This window comes from Salvelinus namaycush, chromosome 11 (genome assembly GCF_016432855.1).
Source record: "Salvelinus namaycush isolate Seneca chromosome 11, SaNama_1.0, whole genome shotgun sequence".
NCBI lineage: Eukaryota > Metazoa > Chordata > Actinopteri > Salmoniformes > Salmonidae > Salvelinus > Salvelinus namaycush.
The window spans coordinates 6,823,861-6,846,208 of record NC_052317.1 but is presented as its reverse complement, the minus strand read 5'-3'; the positions used below and the strand labels follow the sequence as shown (position 1 = coordinate 6,846,208).

Below are 22,348 nucleotides of genomic sequence, written 5' to 3'. Positions count from 1 at the left end.
TAGTGAGATACTCTTTCTTTCTTTCTTTCTTTCTGTCTCCACCCAATGGACTTTTGGGGCATGTCCTTTCAGGCTATCGTTTTTCTCTCTCTCTCTCTCTGACCATGCTTAGAATTATGCCTTGTAATGCGTGTTAATGCCTTGTAACTTAAGCTTTATGCTTTGTATGTGAATCCATTTGTTTTACAAAGTAATAAAATACACTTGTATTTAGAATTCCATTCTCAGACATGTCTTCCTTGCCTATTACTGTAACTCTACCATAGTCTCTTGCATATTGCCAATTATCGGTATGGAGTCAGATAAACAGGCTAATAGCCAAATTGCTTACTCTTATTACGAGTCGCATTTGATGAATTTATAATATACATGTAACGTTCGTCTGGTGGTGTATTAACGGACCAAGGCGCAGCGGGTGATGAATACATACTGACTTTATTACAAACAGACGAAACACTGACAAAACACTAGAACAAACTACAAAACAATAAACGAAGGCAACAGACCTGAAACAAACGAACTTACATATAGACAAAGGCCGCAAGAACAGGAACAGACTACCTTAAACGAACGGACATACGAAACAGTCCCATGTGGAATACACTGACACAGGAACAATCACCCACAAACAAACAGTGAGAACAACCTACCTTAATATGACTCTCAATCAGAGGAAACGCCAAACACCTGCCTCTAATTGAGAGCCATACCAGGCAACCCATTAACCCAACATAGAAAACACATAACATAGACTACCCACCCAAACTCACGCCCTGACCAATTAAACACATACCAAACAACAGAAAACAGGTCAGGAACGTGACAATACACATATAAAAAAGGACCACCTACTACACAATGACAAACTTTGTAGGCCTGTGCAATCAACCAATGGTTCACCAACCACAAGATGAAAACATGGTACCAGTGTTGTAGTATTCAGGTTGCTACGGTCTAAGTCTTGATCCCACCTTGGTCTCGGTCTTGACTCAGCTGGAATACCTGTAGTCTCAGTCTTGACTCTGACTCGAATAGTTTTGATCTCTGTCTTGACACGGAGTAGAACCCACCTTGGTTCCCCCTGGAATATCTCAGTTCTCAGATTTGACTCGGACTGGAATAGCTCTGGGTCCGGTCTTCACTCGGACTGAAATAGCTGTGGTCTCTGTCTTGACCTGGACTTGAACGGCCCCAGTCTCCGTCTTGTCGCAGACTTGAATAGCTCTGGTCCCTCTTGAATTGGACTCGCTGAAGGCGGTCTCGTCTACAACTCTGGTTGGTACAAGAGAAACAAGTGCTGACGGATAAATGTCAATCAGATAAACTTAGAATAACATCTTAATGTCATTCCTCTAAATTATCTGCTTGAAAAGACAAGATAATGATCTTGTCTCAAGTCCACACTGCTTCCCATGACTCAGAGGAAAACCGACTGCGATGGGGAAACGGAATAGTTCAGAACCCCTTTGATCTCCCATTTCCCAATTCCCACACCTGTGGCCCAGCTCAGTCCAGACAAGCCGCAAACACGTCTCCCCCGCCCTTCTCCTCCTCCCGGACGAGCACGGTCTCAGTCAGTCTGACACAGCCTAAATGAAAGTATGAAAGTGTTCCCCCTTTACCCCTCCTACTCTAAGAGCTTGGCATTAATCAGGTTACACCTCTGCCTCTCTCCAACATCAGACGCTGGTGTAATGGGGAAGTGTGTGGGCGAGGGGAAGCGAGCCGAGGCAAGGGCCCTGGCTGGATGCGTGAGGGAGAGGCGGCTGAACCGGTGCCTGAGTGGAGTAGCAGGGGAAATTATAAACGACGGGTCTAGGTTTCAAGAGCCAAATTAGATGCTGACTGTCTTGCTGGTGCATCGGAGCGGGGAGAAGCTGCATAATATTCAAATGGGGCGTGAGTGTGAAGAATAGACCTGTAATTAAATTGGCCTGGCCTATTAGCCTCTCAAATGCAGAGGTATGATGATCTGGAATGTTAGTTGGTTAGGACCTCATCTTCCCTCTGGACCTATTGATGAATGATACTTAGGTACCCAATATCTCTGTAAATGTTTTGGGGAGCATCAATCTGACGAGCTTCCAAGGAACAGAGAAATATTAAGCTCAATCACTCGCTGAGCAGAGTGAGGTAGAGGGATAGAGTGGAGAGGAAGAGAAGGTAGGGTACATTCTGAATCACTGGATGGGTAAATATACTGAACAAAAATATAAATGCAAATTTTTTTTTTTACTGAGTTACAGTTCATTTACGGAAATCAGTCAATTTTAATAAATTCATCAGGCCCTAATCTATATACTGTATTTCACATGACTGCGAACACAGATATGCATCTGTTTGTCACAGACACCTTTAAAAAAAAAAGTAGGGGCGTGGATTCAAAAACCAGTCAGTATCTGGCATGACCACCATTTGCCTGACATCTTCTTCGCATAGAATTGATCAGGCTGTTGATTGTGGCCTGTGGAATGTTGTCCCAGTCCTCTTCAATGGCTGTGCGAAGTTTCTGGATATTGGCGGAAACTGGAACACACTGTCATTCACGTTGATCCATAGCATCCCAAACATTTTCATTGGGTGGCATGTCTGGTGAATATTCAGGCCATGGAAGAACTGCATGTCCGGTTGGGTATGCAGGCCATTGAAGAACTGGGACATTTTCAGCTTCCAGAAATTGTGTACAGATCTTTGCGACATGGGGCCGTGCATTATCATGCTGAAACATGAGGTGATGGTGGAGGATGAATGGCACGTCAGTGGGCCTCAGGATCTCATAATTTTATCTCTGTGCATTCAAATTGCCATCGATAAAATGCAATTGGGTTTGCTGTCCGTAGCTTATGCATGCCCATACCATAACACGCTGTCTGCCATCTGCCCGGTACAGTTGAAACCGGGATAATCCGTGAAGAGCACACTTCTCCAGCGTGCCAGTGGCCATCGAAGGTGAGCATTTGCCCACTGAAGTCGGTTACAACGCCGAACTGCAGTCAGGTCAAGGCCGTAGTAAGATCGACGAAATGAGCTTCGCTGAGACGTTTTCTGAGTTTGTGTAGAAATTCTTTGGTTGTGCAAAACCAGTTTCCTTAGCTGTCCGGGTGGCTGATCTCAGACGATCCCGCAGGTGAAGAAGCCGGATGTGGCGGTCCTGGGCTGCCGTGGTTACACATGGTCTGCGGTTGTGAGTCCAGTTGGAAGTATTGCCCAATTCTCTAAAACAATGTTGTAGGTGGTTCATGGTAGACAAATGAACATACAATTCTCTGGCAACAGCCCTGGTGGACATTCCTGCAGTCAGCATGCCAATTGCATTCACCCTCAAAACATAAGACATCCATGACATTGTGCTGTGTGACAAAACTGCACAATTAAGGTGGCCTTTTATTGTCCCTGGCATAAGGTGCACCTGTGTAATGATCATGATGTTAAATCAGCCTCTTGATATGCCAAACCTGACCCGGTGGATGGATTATGTTGGTAATGGAGAAATGCTCACTAACAGGGATGTAAACAAATTTGTGCACAAAACTTGAGAGAAACAAGCTTTTTGTCTCACCCTGATCTGTTTCACCTGTCTTTGTGCTTGTCTCTACCCCCCCTCCAGGTGTTGCCAATCTTCCCCATTATCCCCAGTGTATCCCCTGTGTTCTCTGTTTGTCTGTTGCCAGTTTGTTTTGTTTCGTGAAACCTACCAGCGGTTTTCCCCTTGCTCCTGGCTGTTCTAGTTCCTGTTTTCTAGACCATTCTGCCTACCCTGAGCCTGCCTGCCGTTCTGGACCTTTTGCACCCTATCTGGATTACTGACCTCTGCCTGCCCTTGACCTGTCGTTTTGCTTGCCCCTGTAGTATTAATACACTTTTACTTCGTCACTGTCTGCATCTGCGTCTTACCTGAAACTTGATACTTTTTGTGCGTATGTAACATTTCTGGAACCTTTTATTTCAGCTCATGAAACATGGGACCGATACTTTACATGTTACGTTTAGATTTTTGTTCAGTATAGATGGTTGGGTGATCATGTAAGGGTGGTTGAGTTGGGTTTAGGGTGGTTGGTTGAGTGACTATGGATAGCTTGGTACACTTGGAATGGAGTGGTGGAATGACAGAATGGGGAAACGTTGAGTGTTTGAGTTGGGTGAGTGTTGTTGGGTGACTGCGAACGGGGGAAACCATTAGCGTTGAGTAGACCAAGTCAGCTCAGACTTACTACAGGTGGCGTCTGCCTCATCTGAGCCGTCGGGACACTCTGGTTCCCCGTCACAGCGCCAGCGGCCTGGTACACACTGGCCGTTTGCACAGGCAAACTCTGCCGGGGCACACGTCTTCCTGGCTGCTCAGAGAGAGAGAGGGAGGGAGAGAAGAGAGGGATGTTGGGAAGACGGAGTCACTGATCATTCGTTCATTACCATTTCCCCCCCCCAACTCTTATCTAACTCATCACGCATTCTCTCCTACCCTCTGTCTGTCTCTGAGAGCATCTAGTCTAATCCTAGCTGCAGGTCTTTCCACACGGCAAAAGAAAAGTGGATGCTGATTGCTAAATGCTGTGTGCTCCGGGTTATACTGAAGCTTAGTTTTCTTTGTTCCAGACATGGTTATCGAAATAGACTATGACTGTAGACAGCCACGGACAGATAGAAAGCAAAGGTCTTACTCTTTCTGAATGGAAATGTTCGTGGGGAGAAAAGACTGAAAGAAAGACCCATACAGACAGACGTTGCTCCCACCAGACCTGGGTTCAAATACTATTTGAAATCTTTCAAATGCTTTTTTGGGGACTTTTCTATTGGTTCCATTGCAACAGGCAAGCTCAATCGAACACAAGTTAGTAGTTGAAATTATTTCAAATGGTACTTGAAACCAGGTCTGATTAACACATAGTACAGCCCAGCCCTGCAGATCACCATGGTGATGAGCCGACCCAGCAGACCGGCTGTGTTACCGCCATAAAGCGTTCGCCACCTGTAGTGACGGCACACGCATGGCAACGAAAATGCAAACACAGCCAACACAGAGGTCAGAGCCATTCCATTTCTCTGGGCCATTACCCCAACTGCAATGGGACTGGCAGTGCAGTTAGTCTAATAAAATCAAACCGTAAGAGACTTTCAGTCTAGCTTCCTGGTGTTGTTCCACTGGCCACTACTTTTCAAGAGGTAGAGGAAGCCCAGGCTTAATGAGTTTGGATTATATTTTGTTATTTATATTTTTATAGTTGTGAAGATGAAGCAGAGAGGCCCTGGAGGCCCTGGTGGGTACAGAGAGACAAGTTGACCCTGTTCTTTTGGATTGTCTGCACCTCCTGTCTGTCTGCACCTCCTGTCTGTACCTCCTGTCTGCACCTCCTGTCTGTCTGCACCTCCTGTCTGTCTGTACCTCCTGTCTGCACCTCCTGTCTGTCTGTCTGCGCCTCCTGTCTGTCTGTCTGCACCTCCTGTCTATCTGTCTGCACCTCCTGTCAGTCTGTCTGCAACTCCTGTCTGTCTGTCTGCACCTCCTGTCTGTCTGTCTGCACCTCCTGTCTGCACCTCATGTTTGTCTGTCTGCACCTCCTGTCTGTCTGTCTGTCTGTCTGTCTGTCTGTCTGTCTGTCTGTCTGTCTGTCTGTCTGTCTGTCTGTCTGTCTGTCTGCACCTCCTGTCTGTCTGTCTGTCTGTACCTCCTGTCTGCACCTCCTGTCTGTCTGTCTGTCTGTACCTCCTGTCTGCACCTCCTGTCTGTCTGTCTGCACCTCCTGTCTGTCTGTCTGTCTGCACCTCCTGTCTGTCTGCACCTCCTGTCTGTCTGTCTGTCTGTACCTCCTGTCTGCACCTCCTGTCTGTACCTCCTGTCTGTCTGTCTGTCTGTCGGTACCTCCTGTCTGCACCTGCTGTCTGTCTGTCTGCACCTCCTGTCTGTCTGTACCTCCTGTCTGCACGTCTGTCTGTACCTCCTGTCTGCACCTCCTGTCTGTCTGTCTGTACCTCCTGTCTGCACCTCCTGTCTGTCTGTCTGCACCTCCAGTCTGTCTGCACCTCCTGTCTGTCTGTCTGCACCTCCAGTCTGTCTGTCTGCACCTCCAGTCTGTCTGCCTGTCTGTCTGTCTGTCTGTCTGCACTTCCAGTCTGTCTGCCTGTCTGTCTGTCTGTCTGTCTGCACCTCCAGTCTGTCTGTCTGTCTGTCTATCTGCACCTCCTGTCTGTCTGTCTGTCTGTCTGTCTGTCTGCACCTCCTGTCTGTCTGTCTGTCTGTCTGTCTGTCTGTCTGTCTGTCTGCACCTCCAGTCTGTCTGTCTGTCTGTCTGTCTGCACCTCCTGTCTGTATGTCTGTCTGCACCTCCTGTATGTCTGTCTGCACCTCCTGTCTGTCTGTCTGTCTGCACCTCCTGTCTGTCTGTCTGTCTGCACCTCCTGTCTGTCTGCACCTCCTGTCTGTCTGTCTGTCTGTCTGTCTGTCTGTCTGTCTGCACCTCCTGTCTGTCTGTCTGTCTGTACCTCCTGTCTGCACCTCCTGTCTGTCTGTCTGTCTGTCTGTATGTACCTCCTGTCTGCACCTCCTGTCTGTCTGTCTGCACCTCCTGTCTGTCTGTCTGTCTGCACCTCCTGTCTGTCTGCACCTCCTGTCTGTCTGTCTGTCTGTACCTCCTGTCTGCACCTCCTGTCTGTACCTCCTGTCTGTCTGTCTGTCTGTCGGTACCTCCTGTCTGCACCTGCTGTCTGTCTGTCTGCACCTCCTGTCTGTCTGTACCTCCTGTCTGCACGTCTGTCTGTACCTCCTGTCTGCACCTCCTGTCTGTCTGTCTGTACCTCCTGTCTGCACCTCCTGTCTGTCTGTCTGCACCTCCAGTCTGTCTGCACCTCCTGTCTGTCTGTCTGCACCTCCAGTCTGTCTGTCTGCACCTCCAGTCTGTCTGCCTGTCTGTCTGTCTGTCTGTCTGCACTTCCAGTCTGTCTGCCTGTCTGTCTGTCTGTCTGCACCTCCAGTCTGTCTGTCTGTCTGTCTATCTGCACCTCCTGTCTGTCTGTCTGTCTGTCTGTCTGCACCTCCTGTCTGTCTGTCTGTCTGTCTGTCTGTCTGTCTGTCTGTCTGTCTGTCTGTCTGTCTGCACCTCCAGTCTGCCTGTCTGTCTGTCTGTCTGCACCTCCTGTCTGTATGTCTGTCTGCACCTCCTGTATGTCTGTCTGCACCTCCTGTCTGTCTGTCTGTCTGCACCTCCTGTCTGTCTGTCTGTCTGTCTGCACCTCCTGTCTGTCTGCACCTCCTGTCTGTCTGTCTGTCTGTCTGTCTGTCTGTCTGTCTGTCTGTCTGTCTGTCTGCACCTCCTGTCTGCACCTCATGTTTGTCTGTCTGCACCTCCTGTCTGTCTGTCTGTCTGTCTGTCTGCACCTCATGTCTGTCTGTCTGTCTGTACCTCCTGTCTGCACCTCCTGTCTGTCTGTCTGTCTGTACCTCCTGTCTGCACCTCCTGTCTGTCTGTCTGTCTGCACCTCCTGTCTGTCTGTCTGTCTGCACCTCCTGTCTGTCTGCACCTCCTGTCTGTCTGTCTGTCTGTCTGTCTGTACCTCCTGTCTGCACCTCCTGTCTGTCTGTCTGTCTGTCGGTACCTCCTGTCTGCACCTGCTGTCTGTCTGTCTGCACCTCCTGTCTGTCTGTACCTCCTGTCTGCACGTCTGTCTGTACCTCCTGTCTGCACCTCCTGTCTGTCTGTCTGTACCTCCTGTCTGCACCTCCTGTCTGTCTGTCTGCACCTCCAGTCTGTCTGCCTGTCTGTCTGTCTGTCTGCACCTCCTGTCTGTCTGTCTGTCTGTCTGTCTGTCTGTCTGTCTGTCTGTCTGCACCTCCTGTCTGTCTGTCTGTCTGTCTGTCTGTCTGTCTGCACCTCCTGTCTGTATGTCTGTCTGCACCTCCTGTCTGTCTGTCTGTCTGCACCTCCTGTCTGTCTGTCTGTCTGCACCTCCTGTCTGTCTGCACCTCCTGTCTGTCTGTCTGTCTGTCTGTCTGTCTGTCTGTCTGTCTGTCTGTCTGTCTGTCTGTCTGTACTCCCTAATGCAGAGAGACAACAATATTAACAAGACCCTGTGGTTTTCACATTGAAATAAACAGATGGGATAGACCCAGTGAGAATAATTGGTTGACGTCATTTCAACGGCAAAACTCAACCGGTTTTCGCTCATCTGAGAAGGAAAGGATGTATGCCCTGCTGTGTGCATATCTTACTGTTGGACGGTTCGGAACCACCGTTGCGTGAAAAATAGCTGAAAATGTGTTGTCTCCCCGAGCTAACGATAGGTTTAAGCTCAGCAGGATAACAATAAAGTGGTACACAGGAAACCTGGGTAGGAATAACAAAGAGGTAGAACATCTTTTGAAACACTCTAAAAGCGTAGACAAAGACCTTTGTCTGCAGGGTATTCAATTGTCCCACCTCCCCTTCTCTGTCCCATTCCCTCCCTTTCTCCCTCAGTCCACAAGTAGGGCTGGCACAACTACCGTATAATCGGAACCAACGATTATGGTTGAAGACCGTCATGAAAATAAAATAACCGTCATAACCGTGTTTTCTGTTGTTGTGTGGAACGAACACATGACTGAAGATGGGACGGCTTGACGGCTTGTTAAGTCTTGGTCCAAGTCTGACACAGCAGACCGACCTGGCTATTCGTTTCCAGTGAAACTATCTGGGAGTTGTTCCCAGTCAGACTCAATGAGGGTATTTCCCAGTCAAATTCTATTGGGGCCGTTCCCAGTCAAAGGAGCCCATAGTGGTTCACTCTTTGATAATTACTAAAGCCAGCTTGTGCCATCTGTTTGGATTGACTCTCTCCTTTTTAACTAGGCTAGGTTTAAATGTTAGGCCCATATGAGAGAGAGAGAGAGAGAGAGAGAGGTGGAGATAAGAGAGCGAGCAAGACAAAAGGCAAATGAGATGAGTGGATTTGAGTGGAGAAACGGTGATACAGAACAAGAGCAATAGAGAAATGAATGAGGTCCTAAGAGTGCAGAGATTTACCAATTCCAAAATGAGATGAGAATCGAGAAGGTTCATCTAGTGTTGGGTTCTAACTTGAAATATATTTATTCCTGTCACTATATAATAACTTATTGGCTACGTTACATGTATGATCTGTGTCAATGAAGGGTGAATAAGGGATGTGTATGGAAAGTCATTGAAGGAGGCAAAGGGCAACAGTTAGTCTCTGATAAGGCAGGCCAGCTGCGGAACTAGGGAGGAGCGAGGAATTCGGCTGGAGGTCAAGTCAACAGATTAAGTGAGAATAAACCTCTGGGAGGGGGGCCAGAGGGGCCCACCCCAAAGACCCTCCTACTACAGTCCTATCTCACACACATACACTTCAACGCCCACGAAGGTTCTAGCATCAGGCAGGGCCATGACTACACCAGTGAGAGGAACCAATTCAGTTTCTACCTAGCAACAGAGATGCAGGGCCTACCTAGCATCAGGCAGGGCCATGACTACACCAGTGAGAGCAACCAATTAAGTACCTATGCACCCACACACCCACCAGGGTTTTTGTCAGGAAAATGATGGCACCGGACTTTTGACCTGCAAACATTTTAATTTCCCGGACATTTGAGAAATTTACCAGACCCATATACATTGGGTGCGTAACCTGATTAGGGTGTCCACCCACGGTGCTCAGAATGACGGAAATCACATTTATAGTATGGCCATTCATATACAAATAGAATGCAAGTGGAGGATGCAACGACGTGCGGTCCTTCTCACCGAATTCTGACGTGCACTTTGAAGATGTTAGCATAACTGTCCTCAGCCAATAAGACGAGTAACAAACAGAAAAATCACTAGCCTATGTCAATCTACTGTCCCCCATGGTGGAAAAGTTGACCTATTCTATTGGTCAGCTTGTCGAGACAGCTGACCAATTCAAAACAGACTCTGGGACAGCTGTGAGAGGATAGATCCCAAATTCATACAACCAGTAGGCCAAGGCTACAGATCAGAACGTTTAGCTTAAAACGCTGAGAAACTATTATTTCTTCACGTTATAAGCGCAACAGCGCGCACAAGGCAGGAGGCTAGTTGCATTCATCACAGAGACACACACACACTAAAACAAACACACACACACAGCAACACCCTCCTCTCCCCATTGGTTTCCTTCTCGTGTAAGCAGTCTATGGACAAGGTATGACAGAAATCTATGCTTTGGTTTAGTTTCCCTGGCACTGATTCCACATGCTAACATTTAACAATTTGTGGCACAAATCCCATTCAAGTCATGGGATTTATATTGGTCCCATGACTTGAATGGGATTTGTGCCACAAATTATAAAAACGTTATCATGTGGAAACAGTGCCAGGCCAACTTAACCAAAGCATGCATTGCTTTCATACCTTGTCATACAATGACATTTTTGTAATTTGATTGAACTATCCCTTTCATAGGTAATGCATCAATAAGCACATTCTCTTGAGCAACAGAAGAGAAATGGCCTCATTAGCCTAGAGTGAATTGGGGAAGTGTTGTCTGAGCAGGAAACATAATGGCTCCTGTTAGGCGCCCTCAGCGGCATTGTCAAAAATCGGAGAGCAGTGTGACGCGACTTCCGCTTTTGGACGTGTGCCTGGCTGTTTACAGTCCCCGGTGAAACATATAGCGGATGAGCAACGGCACGTTTGCTAGCTTGCTCTCTGAAGTGGTTTCCATCCAGAATAATAACAAGGCGTCAGTGGTGGAAAAAGTACCGATTTTCAAACTTGAGTAAAAGTATAGATAGATACCTTAATAGAAAATGACTCAAGTAAGTGAAGGTCACCCAGTAAAATACTACTTCAGTAAAAGTCTAAAAATATTTGGTTTTAAATATAAATGTATATCAAAAATGTAATGCAATTGCTCAAATGCATTTAAGTATCAAAAGTAAAAGTACTAATCATTTCAAATTCCTTATTTAAAGCAAACCAGACGGCATTAAATTTACGGATAGCCAGGGGAACTCTCCAACACAAACAAATCATTTGTGTTTAGTGAGTCCGCCAGATCAGAGGCAGTAGGGATGACCAGGGATGTTCTCCTGATAAGTGTGTGAATTAGACAATTTTCCTGTCCTGCTAAGTATTCAAAATGTAATGAGTACTTTTGCGTTTCAGGGGAAATGTATGGAATAAAAAGTACATAATTTTCTTTAGGAATCTAGTGAAGTAAAAGTAAAAGCCGTCAAAAATATAAATAGTTGTCACGCCCTGACCATAGATTGCTTTGTATGTTTCTATTTTTTGTTTGGTCAGGGTGTGATGTGGGTGGGCATTCTATGTTTATATGTCTATGTTTTCTATTTCTATTGTGTTTGGCCTGGTATGGTTCCCAATCAGAGGCAGCTGTCAATCGTTGTCTCTGATTGAGAACCATACTTAGGTAGCCTGTTTTCCCACTTTGAGTTGTGGGTGGTTATTTTCTGTTCAGTGTTTTGTGGCACCTTGCAGAACTGTTCGTTTGTCGTTTTGTTGTTTTTCTTCGCGTGTTAAGGAATCTTTATTAAAAGTATTATGGATACGTACCACGCTGCACTTTGGTCCTCTTCTCCTTCTCCCGACGACAATCGTTACAATAGTAAAGTACAGATACCCCAAAAAGCTACATAAGTAAAAATACTTGAAAGTACTACTTAAGTACTTTACACCACTGCAAGGTGACACTCCATCTTAATTCCTCCTCCACATTTACTGGATTGGTTTAACAGTGAAGAAGAAAACCTTGCCCGCCAGTTTGACCAGTAAACTTTCCCAAAAGTCCCTGTTTTTGGGGAAATTCAGGTATTTTGGGAAAAAAACTGTGATTTGTTTTTATTTGCTGAATTTCTTAAAAGTAGAAAGAGTTACAAATCAGGCCAAGGGGAGAATTCAAATGTCGTGCAATGCACACGAAAGATTGACATCTTGTGGCATTTGAGGCTAACCTTCTCCCATCCATAAAATATGTTTTGCTTGAATCCCAATCGCTGTACAGTAGCCCTAGTTGCGGAAATGGATTGTTTACTTTTTGGCACACTTTGTGACAACCACTGATGTAGGCTAAAACTGGTTAATAAATACATTTAATTGATTTCACTGAATGGTAAACAATTGGATTTCACCCAATACTATTCCCAATAGCCAGTAGTTCCAATTGAACTGCAATCGAAAAGGGTAATTATTCAGCCAATTGAACCAACTGTGACAAAAATTCCATGTTGATCAATTCCTATTGTATTGGTTTTACTCGTTCAATTAGGGGAGAAAGTGGAGACAGACAGACAGTTGCTCAGTGGTAGTATATCACTTATTGACCTGGACACAGAAAACTGTCCCGAAGAGGCACAGTGGCTGTGTTTACACAGGCAGCTCAATTTTGATATTTTGCCACTAACTGTCTTTTGACCAGTCAGATCAGATCTGTTGATCAATTCTTGTCTTGTTGCTTTTTGTTCTATGTTGCTCTGTCTGTATGCTATGTCTTGCTTGTCCTATGTTGCTCTGTGTGTGCTCACTGCTCAATGATTGTTTATATTGTAATTGTTTTTAATAACCTGCCCAGGGACTGCGTTTGAAAATTAGCCGGCTGGCTAAAACCGGCACTTTTACTGAAACGTTGATTAATGTGCACTGTCCCTGTAAAAATAAAATAAACTCAAACTCAATCTATTGCCAATAATTGGGAAAATTGAGCTACCTGTGTAAACACAGCCAGGGACTCGGGTGACATTATCTTCTCCGCTGCTACTGCTGTGCATTTGAGCATTCGTTAGCTGTTTAAACCAAGATTCAATACGATTCTCACAATGATAACACGCCATTGGCCTACTGAATAGCTGAATAGGGGCATCAGCACTTCTATCCCAGAGAGACATCAGTAAACTGGATACAATGTCATACCATGCTAGGGCCAGGATTTTTTCAAGACCAAGTGACTCGACTAAGCAAAACTTTGAACCCTTGTTTATGAGATCATCGGTGATCAAATTCCAGTCATGTCGTCAGGAAATACTCCTGGTCCTCGGTAAGAACCATTCATGGCCTATAATTATCCCCTATAAGTTCAGCAGCTAAGCCTGATTTAAGACCCTGAGCTTTAACCCCATGTGATTCCTCCTCAGTAGAGCATGGCCTACAGAGATCAGGGCTGTGTTCCAAATGGCACCCTATTCCCTATGTAGGGCACTACTTTTGACCAGAGGGCCCTGGTCAAAAGTAGTGCCCTATATAGGGAATCAGGTGCCATTTGGCCATTTGATCAGAATGTGGTCATACTGTAGCTCACTGGACAGATATGATCAGAGGATATGTGAGTGGGAAATAAAGCACAATGCTCCCTCGGAGCCACATTGACATTTGGAAGTAGCCTTTGATTTATTGAGCTCCTTTCAGGTTTCACTGCACATTTTCTATTTATGGTGAACTTAGGCTACCCTGATCTCCTCCTCCACGGACACACACACAAAAAAAAACACATAAAATACATAAACACACAAGAAATACACAGTACACACACGTACATAACAACTGCTCTCGTTCACACACACAAACTGAGGTTGGGCGGTATCAAGATATTCATGCTGTCATACCGTTTCTGTACCATACCGGGGTATACAGTATTACCGGAAGTGCACACAAGGGGCGCTATTTCTATTATTATATATTTTTTTCTTCTTCTCTGTATTAAAAATCCTACCGTCAGTATTTCGAAAAATACCTGGATATACGGTATATTGCTCAGACACACAGACACACCCACACTTCAGTACAGTTCCGGTAGTTTCACAACCCTGCCCCTTAGCACCGTTAAAACCCACTCCACGCGGCTGCCCTTAGCCTAACTGCGGCTTTCTATGCTGCTACCTTACCCTGTGTTTACTCTGTGCGTCTAGTATCACGCTATACAATACGCCGACAGTCTAAGCTTCACAACTGCACACCATTAGACAGAAGATCAAGTCACATCTCTGGAAGCTCTGCGAGAATGGAGCGATGAGAGAGCAAACGAGAGGTTGCACTGTAGAGTACAGGAACACAAAGATGGATGGAATGATTGATTTAACTTACCAATATAGAGCCACCAGCAGCCAGAGAAGAAAGATTAGACTCTACAGGCTAGAATCAGTTAAGACAGACTAGTCATATTGGCGAGAGGAGATAAGTAAGAGTATGATCTGGCAACAAGAAATACATGGATGAAATGAATGATTGATTTAGCAGACCAATGTAGAGCAGTCAGCAGCCTGGAGGCAGATAAGATGGTGCAGCACATCAGTTAGGTTAGTCATAGCAGTTCGGTGTGTCAACATCTAACACTCTACAACCATCTACAGCTCTAAAACGGCAGCATAATACCAGTGCAACATTGATGAAATGCCATCCAGTGAAACTACAACTGCCAGAGAGTCTAAATTCAAGCCGCATTATGTTCTCCTGAAATAATCTTTTGTTTGAAATAGCAGGGGGGGGGGGGGGTCGTTGCGGAGAGTCTGGTATTAGGTGGCGGGGAGTTGCTTCAATTCTCCTTCACTGCTGTTTTCAAAATCTCTAGGAAGGGTCATGCGGTGACACTATTTTCCTCTGCTGCCTCCAAATCCCGCTTTCATTAAAAAGTGAGAAGGAAAATAAAATGATTCCGCAACACATCTAAGCCTGTTGGGTGGGATGTGGTTTTGGGGGTTTGAATTTGTGTTAAGAGGATTCATTTCTCTGTAATACTGTATGTGTGTGAATCTCTGCAAAGTTCACACAGAAGCCAATAAAGTAGACTTCTGTAGTCATTTCTCGATAATGAATCAATATTTCTCATGTTAAAGAGATAGCTCACCCCAATTGCAACATAAGATGGTTGCTTACCACACATACGATGGTTCCTTACCCTGAAAGTAGTCTAGGGGCCAGAGGGGTATAATACTGTACAAAGCAAGATCAAGGAGTTAGCCAGCTAAGTAGCCTAAATATTCTGATACAACGTTTTATTTCTTATAAAGATAAGCTTGAAATTGGTATGGTCTAATTGACGCAACAACCAAAAACACATATCGAACTTTAGATTTCTTAAATGAACCAGAAAATCATATATTTCTGATTGTTGGTCAAAGTAAGCTAGGCCAACCTGTTTTGTACTATCCTCTCAGGGGCGACTGTAATCCATAGTTCAAATGTTTTTGGCTACCCATTGACATCAATTGACACCAATTGCTACTTTTGCATTATTGACCAAAAAACGAATGGAACGAGAGGCAACACTAGTGTGCTCCAAATGGCCATTCATTACCCTCTAAGTGACATCTAATCATGTAATTGAGTGTTAAAGAAACCATCTGAACCGTGACTAACCCCATAGACTACTTTCAAGTGGGAACAAACTCTTTAACTGACATTGTAATTTGGGTGAACTATCCCTTTAAATGAATGGAAGTCTTGTAACCTGAAGGACCAAATTAATATTTGACTTGCAGCACTGCACTAGGTGCCTCCCAACTAAAAGGATACACAAGCTGCCACTACTCTCTGTCACCTGCATCTGTAGCCATTAGGAAACGTGTCACGCTATCCGAGTGAACATTTAGGGGAGATAGGGAGTACCATACACAGCCTAACAGCTGAAACCTTATCTGGTCTGGTCAGCCTCACATCCAATTCCACTGAACCGTGATCCAATCTACACACTATCCAGGGAGACACATTTTCAGCTGCTGTCATACCCAACACTATAGTAGTCATTGCCCAATGGACTGAAAACGGAGAATTCTCTCAGAAGCAGTCCAAGGATATACCATTGAAAAAGCTATTTTTTTCATAGTGCCATGTTATATGATTTATCTACACTGAACAAAAATATCAACGCAACATGCAACCATTTCAAAGATTGTACTGAGTTACAGTTCATATAAGGAAATCAGTCAATTTAAATAAATAAATTAGGCCCTAATCTATGGATTTCACATGACTGGAAATACAGATGTGCATGTTGGTCACAGATACCTTCAAAAAAAGGTAGTGTCCTGGATCAGAAAACCAGTCAGTATCAGGTGTGAACACCATTTGCCTCATGCAGCACCACACTTCTCCTTCACATAGAGTTGATCAGGCTGTTGATTGTGGCCTGGGGAATGTTGTCCCACTCCTCTTCAACGGCTGTGCTAAGTTGCTGGATATTGGCGGGAACTGGAACACGCTGTCGTACACGTCGATCCAGAGCATCGCAAATATGCTCAATGGGTGACATGTCTGGTGAGTATGCAGTTCATTTTCAGCTTCCAGAAATTGTGTACAGATCCTTGCAACATGAGGCCGTGCATTATCATGCTGAAACATGAGGTGATGGAGGTGGAAGAATGGCACGACAATGGTCCTCAGGATCTCATCACGGTATCTCTGTGCAATCAAACTTCCAGTAATAAAATGCAATTGTGTTTGTTGTCCGTAGCTTATGCATGCCTATACCATAACCCCACCGCCACCATGGGGCACTCTGTTCACAACGTTGACATCAGCAAACCGCTCGCCCACACAACACTGTCTGCCATCTGCCCCGTACAATTGAAACCGGGATTCATCTGTGAAGAGTACATTTACAGTGTACCAGTGGCCATTAAAGGTGAGCATTTGCCCACTGAGGTCGGTTAAGACGCCGAAATGCAGTCAGGTCAAGACCCTGGTGAGGACGACGAGCACGCAGATGAGCTTCAGTTGTGCAAACCCACAGTTTCATCAGCTGTCCTGGTGGCTGGTCTCAGATGATCCTGCAGGTGAAGAACCCGGATGTGGAGGTCCTGGGTTGGCGTGGTTACACGTTGTCTGCGGTTGTGAGGCTGGTTGGACATAATGCCACATTCTCTAAAACGACGTTGGAAGCGGCTTATGGTAGAGAAATAAACATAACATTGTCTGGCAACAGCTCTGGTGGACATTCCTACAGTCAGCATTCCAATTGCACGCTCCCTCAAAACTTGAGACATCTGTGGCATTGTGTTGTGTGACACAAAACGGAACATTTTAGAGTGGCCTTTTATTGTCCCCCAGCACAAGGTGCACCTGTGTAATGATCATGCTGTTTAATCAGCTTCTTGATATGCCACACCTGTCAAGTGGATGGATTATCAAGGCAATTATCTTCGCAAAGGACAAATGCTCACTAACAGGGATGTAAACAAATGTGTGCACAAATTTTGAGAGAAATAAGCTTTTTGTGCATATGGAACATTTCTGGGAATATTTTATTTCAGCTCATGAAACATGGGACCAACACTTTACATGTTGAATTTATATTTTTGTTCAGTGTATTTCCTCAGCTGAAAGATCAAGAACATGAGAGCACTAGCTCAGTTCAATTCGACCAGGATTTTCACTTTTATGGCTATTGATACATATACAGTATTATTCATGTTCTTTTGACAGTTCTGTTATCTTAATCAAGTACCACTGCAGAGAGATCAAGAGCATGATGTAATGCAAGTTCACAGGCCATGGGGCAGAGCACGGAGAGAGCTGGCAGCCTCTGTACAGAGATCTCAGGGGAGAAAATTAGAGGCGTGAGTTTACAGTAAAACACAAAACTAGCAGGTCAATTAATTAAACACACACACACACACCATTACATAATCTTTGTTATGTAAAATAAAACTATACTGGAATTTAGAGCATCAAAACCCCACACTGTCTAAATGCTTCCTCGTCTTCAAGCGCGCGCAAACGCACACACACTCGTTGCCCAGCAAAGTGTATTCATCCACAGCCAAGCTCCAGTTGGATCAGTAAAAGACTTGTTTTTCAAAGGGATCAAACAGAAAAGAACAAGTATGACTCAGACAACGGGGTTGTGTGCAAAATGGCACCCCTTTCCCTATTTAGTGCACTACTTTTGACAACGGTCAAAAGTAGTGCACTATGTAGGGAATAGGGTGCCATTTGGCACGCAGGCCCAGTGTTTCAAAGGGAGATTATTGGAGATTAATGAGGACAAATTCCCACAGCTCTGATGATACTCTATTGACGAGGCAATCTGTCTCTGTTGGCTTCAGTCAAAACACAGAGGCTTCATTATACTGATGATCAGTATCTTTCTGTCAAAATCATTACAGCACTGGGGACCAGCTTTATGTTGTGTGTGTGTGTGTGTGTGTGTGTGTGTGTGTGTGTGTGTGTGTGTGTGTGTGTGTGTGTGTGTGTGTGTGTGTGTGTGTGTGTGTGTGTGTGTGTGTGTGTGTGTGTGTGTGTGTGTGTGTGTGTCATCTCATCCACCAAAGTGTAGCACCTCCACTTAGGTGACACCACTGCAGTCATTTTTCTCACAGTAGTAATCCATCATAACTACACACACTAGAGGCCTAAATTGAATCCATAATCAAAAAACAATGATCGGCTATGGATAATACAACGACGTTACGACAAAACACCGTAATTGAGACCCATTAACGCAAGAGGCTATCAAATGAACTGCCCATAAAGATACACAGAGTCTGGGCAGTAAAAAATAGCAGCTGTGTCGCAGCACATGTATACTGGCCAGACAGTGGAGGCTGACACAGAGGAGCTACGGTGAATCAGATAGTGGACTACGGCCATTTGTTATCAGAATACATGATACAGCTCTTGATAGAGAGTAGAGAGTACACAGAACAGTTGGGGCATAATTGCTCAACAGGTACAATGGTTTATTACCTGTTCTAAGCACATATAGTCTTTATGATGTCTCATTGTAAGGCTTAAGTTTATAAAATGGTCTCTACGTAGGAAATTTTCAACTGACCCAAATGGCTGGTATTTAGCTCGTCGGGATCATTATGAGATGATAATAAGACATTATAAGAGGTCATACATGCTTGTGACAAGTCTCACAATGCCGTATAAGCACAACATTATGCATTAACGATGTACACCAATTCCTTCCAGTAATAGAGGACCTGTTAAGTTTGGTTTCGTTGCCAGATCTGGTTTCTTGACACAGGTTTAACACTGTGAGTTCCTTGTAGTCATGGCTCTATGTAGTACTGTGTGTTTCCCAGAGTCTGTTCTGGACTGTGAAGAGACCCCTGGTGGCTTGTCTTGCGGGTTATGTATAGATTTTACACTGTGCATGTAGAGCTCGAGTCAACTCCACTCTATTGTACCTCAGAGGAAAGCGACAGACGATGCTTAGTATTTAGTATTTATTAGGATCCCCATTAGCTGCTGCCAAGCGTTTTTTTGGGGGCGTGTGTATGTGTGTGTCTCTTCACAGTCTACATTAAAGATGTGAGGTGTTGCTTTATCACTTGTTTTTTTATCAGATTTTACTGCTCGTTTGAGTTACTTGATGTGGAAGAGAGTTTCGTGTAGTCATGGCTCTATGTAGTACTGTGTGTTTCCCAGGGTCTATTCTGGACTTGTGGACTGTGAAGAGACCCCTGGTGGCATGTCTTGTGGGTTATGTATGGGTGTCTGAGATGTGTGTCAGCTGTTTGAACAGACAGTTCAGTGCTTTCAACACATCAACACATCAACACCTCTCACAAAGACAAGTAGCGATGCAGTCAATCTCTCCTCTACTGTGGATGCATTATGCCCTAACATAGCCATATATGGACGTCACAATGGATCCCTGTCGGGTGGTTGGCTAAATAAAGCACTGCAACTGGAAATGGGAGGTTAGCCTTTTGCCCTGGTTTTCGAGTGATCATCTACTGTCCCACTGTGCTCTCAGAGAATGACTGCAATAACGCAGAGTAGACACACACAGAAAGAGAGAGACACACAGAGTTACGCCCAGACAGAGTTAGACACACACACAGACACACACACATGCGAACAATCCAAGCAGTCAGTGGCTGAATCCCCAATCAACAGAAGGGACCCTAAAGACTGAAGAAAAGCCAGATAGCTGGAACAATGAACATTGACTGTAGTTATTATGCATTTCCCCATTGCCTACTCCAGACGTGAATTACCATAACACTGATACCGCCCGCGGTTAAAATCCCCATTTCAGATCAAATCTGCCAACAGCTAAAATGCAGCAGTGTAATTAAGACACTTGCTTTAGGGGTCAGATGCTGTTTGCCAATGAGCATAGGCTAGCTGCTCGTAAACACACGTGCGTGAACACAAACACCAACAATACACACAGACACCGTGGCGATCACATACATTCTAATACACATCTGTGTGTGAAAACGATTGCATTTACTGCACACCCATGCCACGTACGGACGGACGTACGGACGGACGTACAGACAGACAGACAGACAGACAGACAGACAGACAGACAGACAGACAGACAGACACAGACAGACAGACAGACAGACAGACAGACAGACAGACAGACAGACAGACAGACAGACAGACAGACACACACACACACACACACACACACACTGCACATAGTGTTGCCAACTGTCCCGTATTAGCCGGGATGTCCCTTATATTGGGCTGAATTGGTTTGTCCCATACGGGACCTCCCTTGTCCCGTATATTCATCCAATCACAGTATAGTGTAAACACGCCAATTCCTGCAAAGTAATTTTTGTTATTGTTCGGTCGGTTTGGCATATCAAGGAAATATGGATAAACATGCAAAAAAGACTGTGCACCTACAACAAACAATGTGAAGCAAAAAAGACGTGGGTTAAGCCCGTCAGTGGTGACTCGACGAAAGCTTTCTGTACTTTATGCGTCGGGAATTCTCAATTGGCCATGAAGGGGAGAATGACCTAACTCAGCATGCATCCACAGAAATGCACAAGGCCACGCTGTCACGACTTCTACCGAAGTCGGTTCCTCTCCTTGTTCGGGCGGTGTTCGGCGGTCGACGTCACCGGTCTTCTAGCCATCGCCGATCCATTTTTCATGTTCCATTTGTTTTGTCTTGTTTTCACACATCACCTGGTTTCAATTCCCTAATTACATGTTGTATATTTTCCCTCTGTTTCCCCCCTGTCCTTGTCGGGAATTGTTTATTTGTAATTACTTGTGCTATGTGTTACTGGTGCGCTACGGATTTTGTACCCATGTGTTTGTTGTTTTGTATGTCGTTAGTTTTATATATTAAACTGCTCCGGCTATTCACCAAGTTCTGCTTTCCTGTGTTTGACTTCCCTGCCACCAGTTACGCACCCCTTACACGCGCTAGTTAAAGGTGCTAGCAATATCGGCGCATTCTTCGTGACGTCTACAGCCATAATTGGAAAACACCTCTCCGTTTACCAGTTATTGAGCAGTGCCAACAATCGCATTCTGAAAGCTAATTGCCCAGCTCACATAGCTCATAATGCCTGCAAGCACGCCTGCGATCAGCGGTCAGTGGATATTGAGACAATTGTTTTACAAATCTACAGCCACTCAGTATCTGCTTCCCGAAGAGAGGAACTGCGTGCATTTCCTTTGCCTTTGTTGACACTGAGTGGCGTGAAATTCTGCGACATGTTTGCACACGATGGCTCTCTCTTCATCCAGCTGTCGATCGTCTCCAGCAAAGCTGGCCAGCTCTTACATCATACTTCAGGTCCCTTAGGGAGACCTGTCCTGTGGCACTGAATAGTGTTTTTGAGTATGAAGAAAAAACGGAAGCTGCTGAGATTTATCTGTGCTTTTTCCACAAAGTGGGTGTGTTTTTGACCAACTCGTAAAAAATCTGGACGAAACAACGCTCTGCATCACAGATGTTTACGAGGAAGTACAAAAGTTCAACATTTAAGATGCTTCAGCTGAAACGGGACCGTTTTTTTCTGAGTAGACCAAGCAGCTGATGGTCAAACAATTGTCAGCACAAAGGTCCAAGCAGCAACAGGACTTTGAAGTTCTATCACACTGTCATTACATACTGTACATTGACAAGTGGTTTGATTTCTCACCAGAACATGTAATGGTGAAACCGATCGGCCTCTATGAGTAGCTCTCCTTCACTGACCTGGAGCAGGTGGTGGTTGCCCTCAAAATGACAGAGACAGTCAGTATGGACCAACTCTATGAAGAGTTTTGTGCTAGCCGGGAGGAAATACAGAAAGCCAGACAGGATACCACAAAATCCTCCAGTGAGTAGGTGGCAGTTTTCCAAAACCTAGGGAAAGCCAACTTGATCAACATGTTCAGGATTGTCTCATTTGTCCTCAGTGTGCCAGACTCAAATGCCTTTGTAGAGAGGATTTTCTGTCTGATGACCATTAAATGGTCAGACTCAAGAAACCGATGTAGCACAGAGCTAATCAAAAATTAACTTCAAATTACTGGGAACTGTGATTTGTCATAAAATGACTTCTCTCTGGCTATGCAAGATGAGAAAGGACTGCTTGAATCAGTCAAGAGCAGCAAAAAATATGTAGACTTGGTGAGTGACTCATGCCCCTCTTTTCCTTTTTTGCATTTGAAAAGTTATATTTTTTTGCTGTAAA

At 45.0% G+C, this 22,348-nt stretch overlaps 1 protein-coding gene across 1 annotated transcript in view; it reads right to left on the bottom strand.

Moving 5' to 3' along the window:
* Positions 1-22,348, bottom strand: part of LOC120056246 (low-density lipoprotein receptor-related protein 8-like) — a 174,060-nt gene that overhangs the window by 91,369 nt on the left and 60,343 nt on the right. The window contains exon 3 of the mRNA XM_039004496.1: positions 4,212-4,330. Coding sequence (XP_038860424.1) covers positions 4,212-4,330 — 119 coding nt within the window. The remainder of the gene's footprint in view (positions 1-4,211; positions 4,331-22,348) is intronic.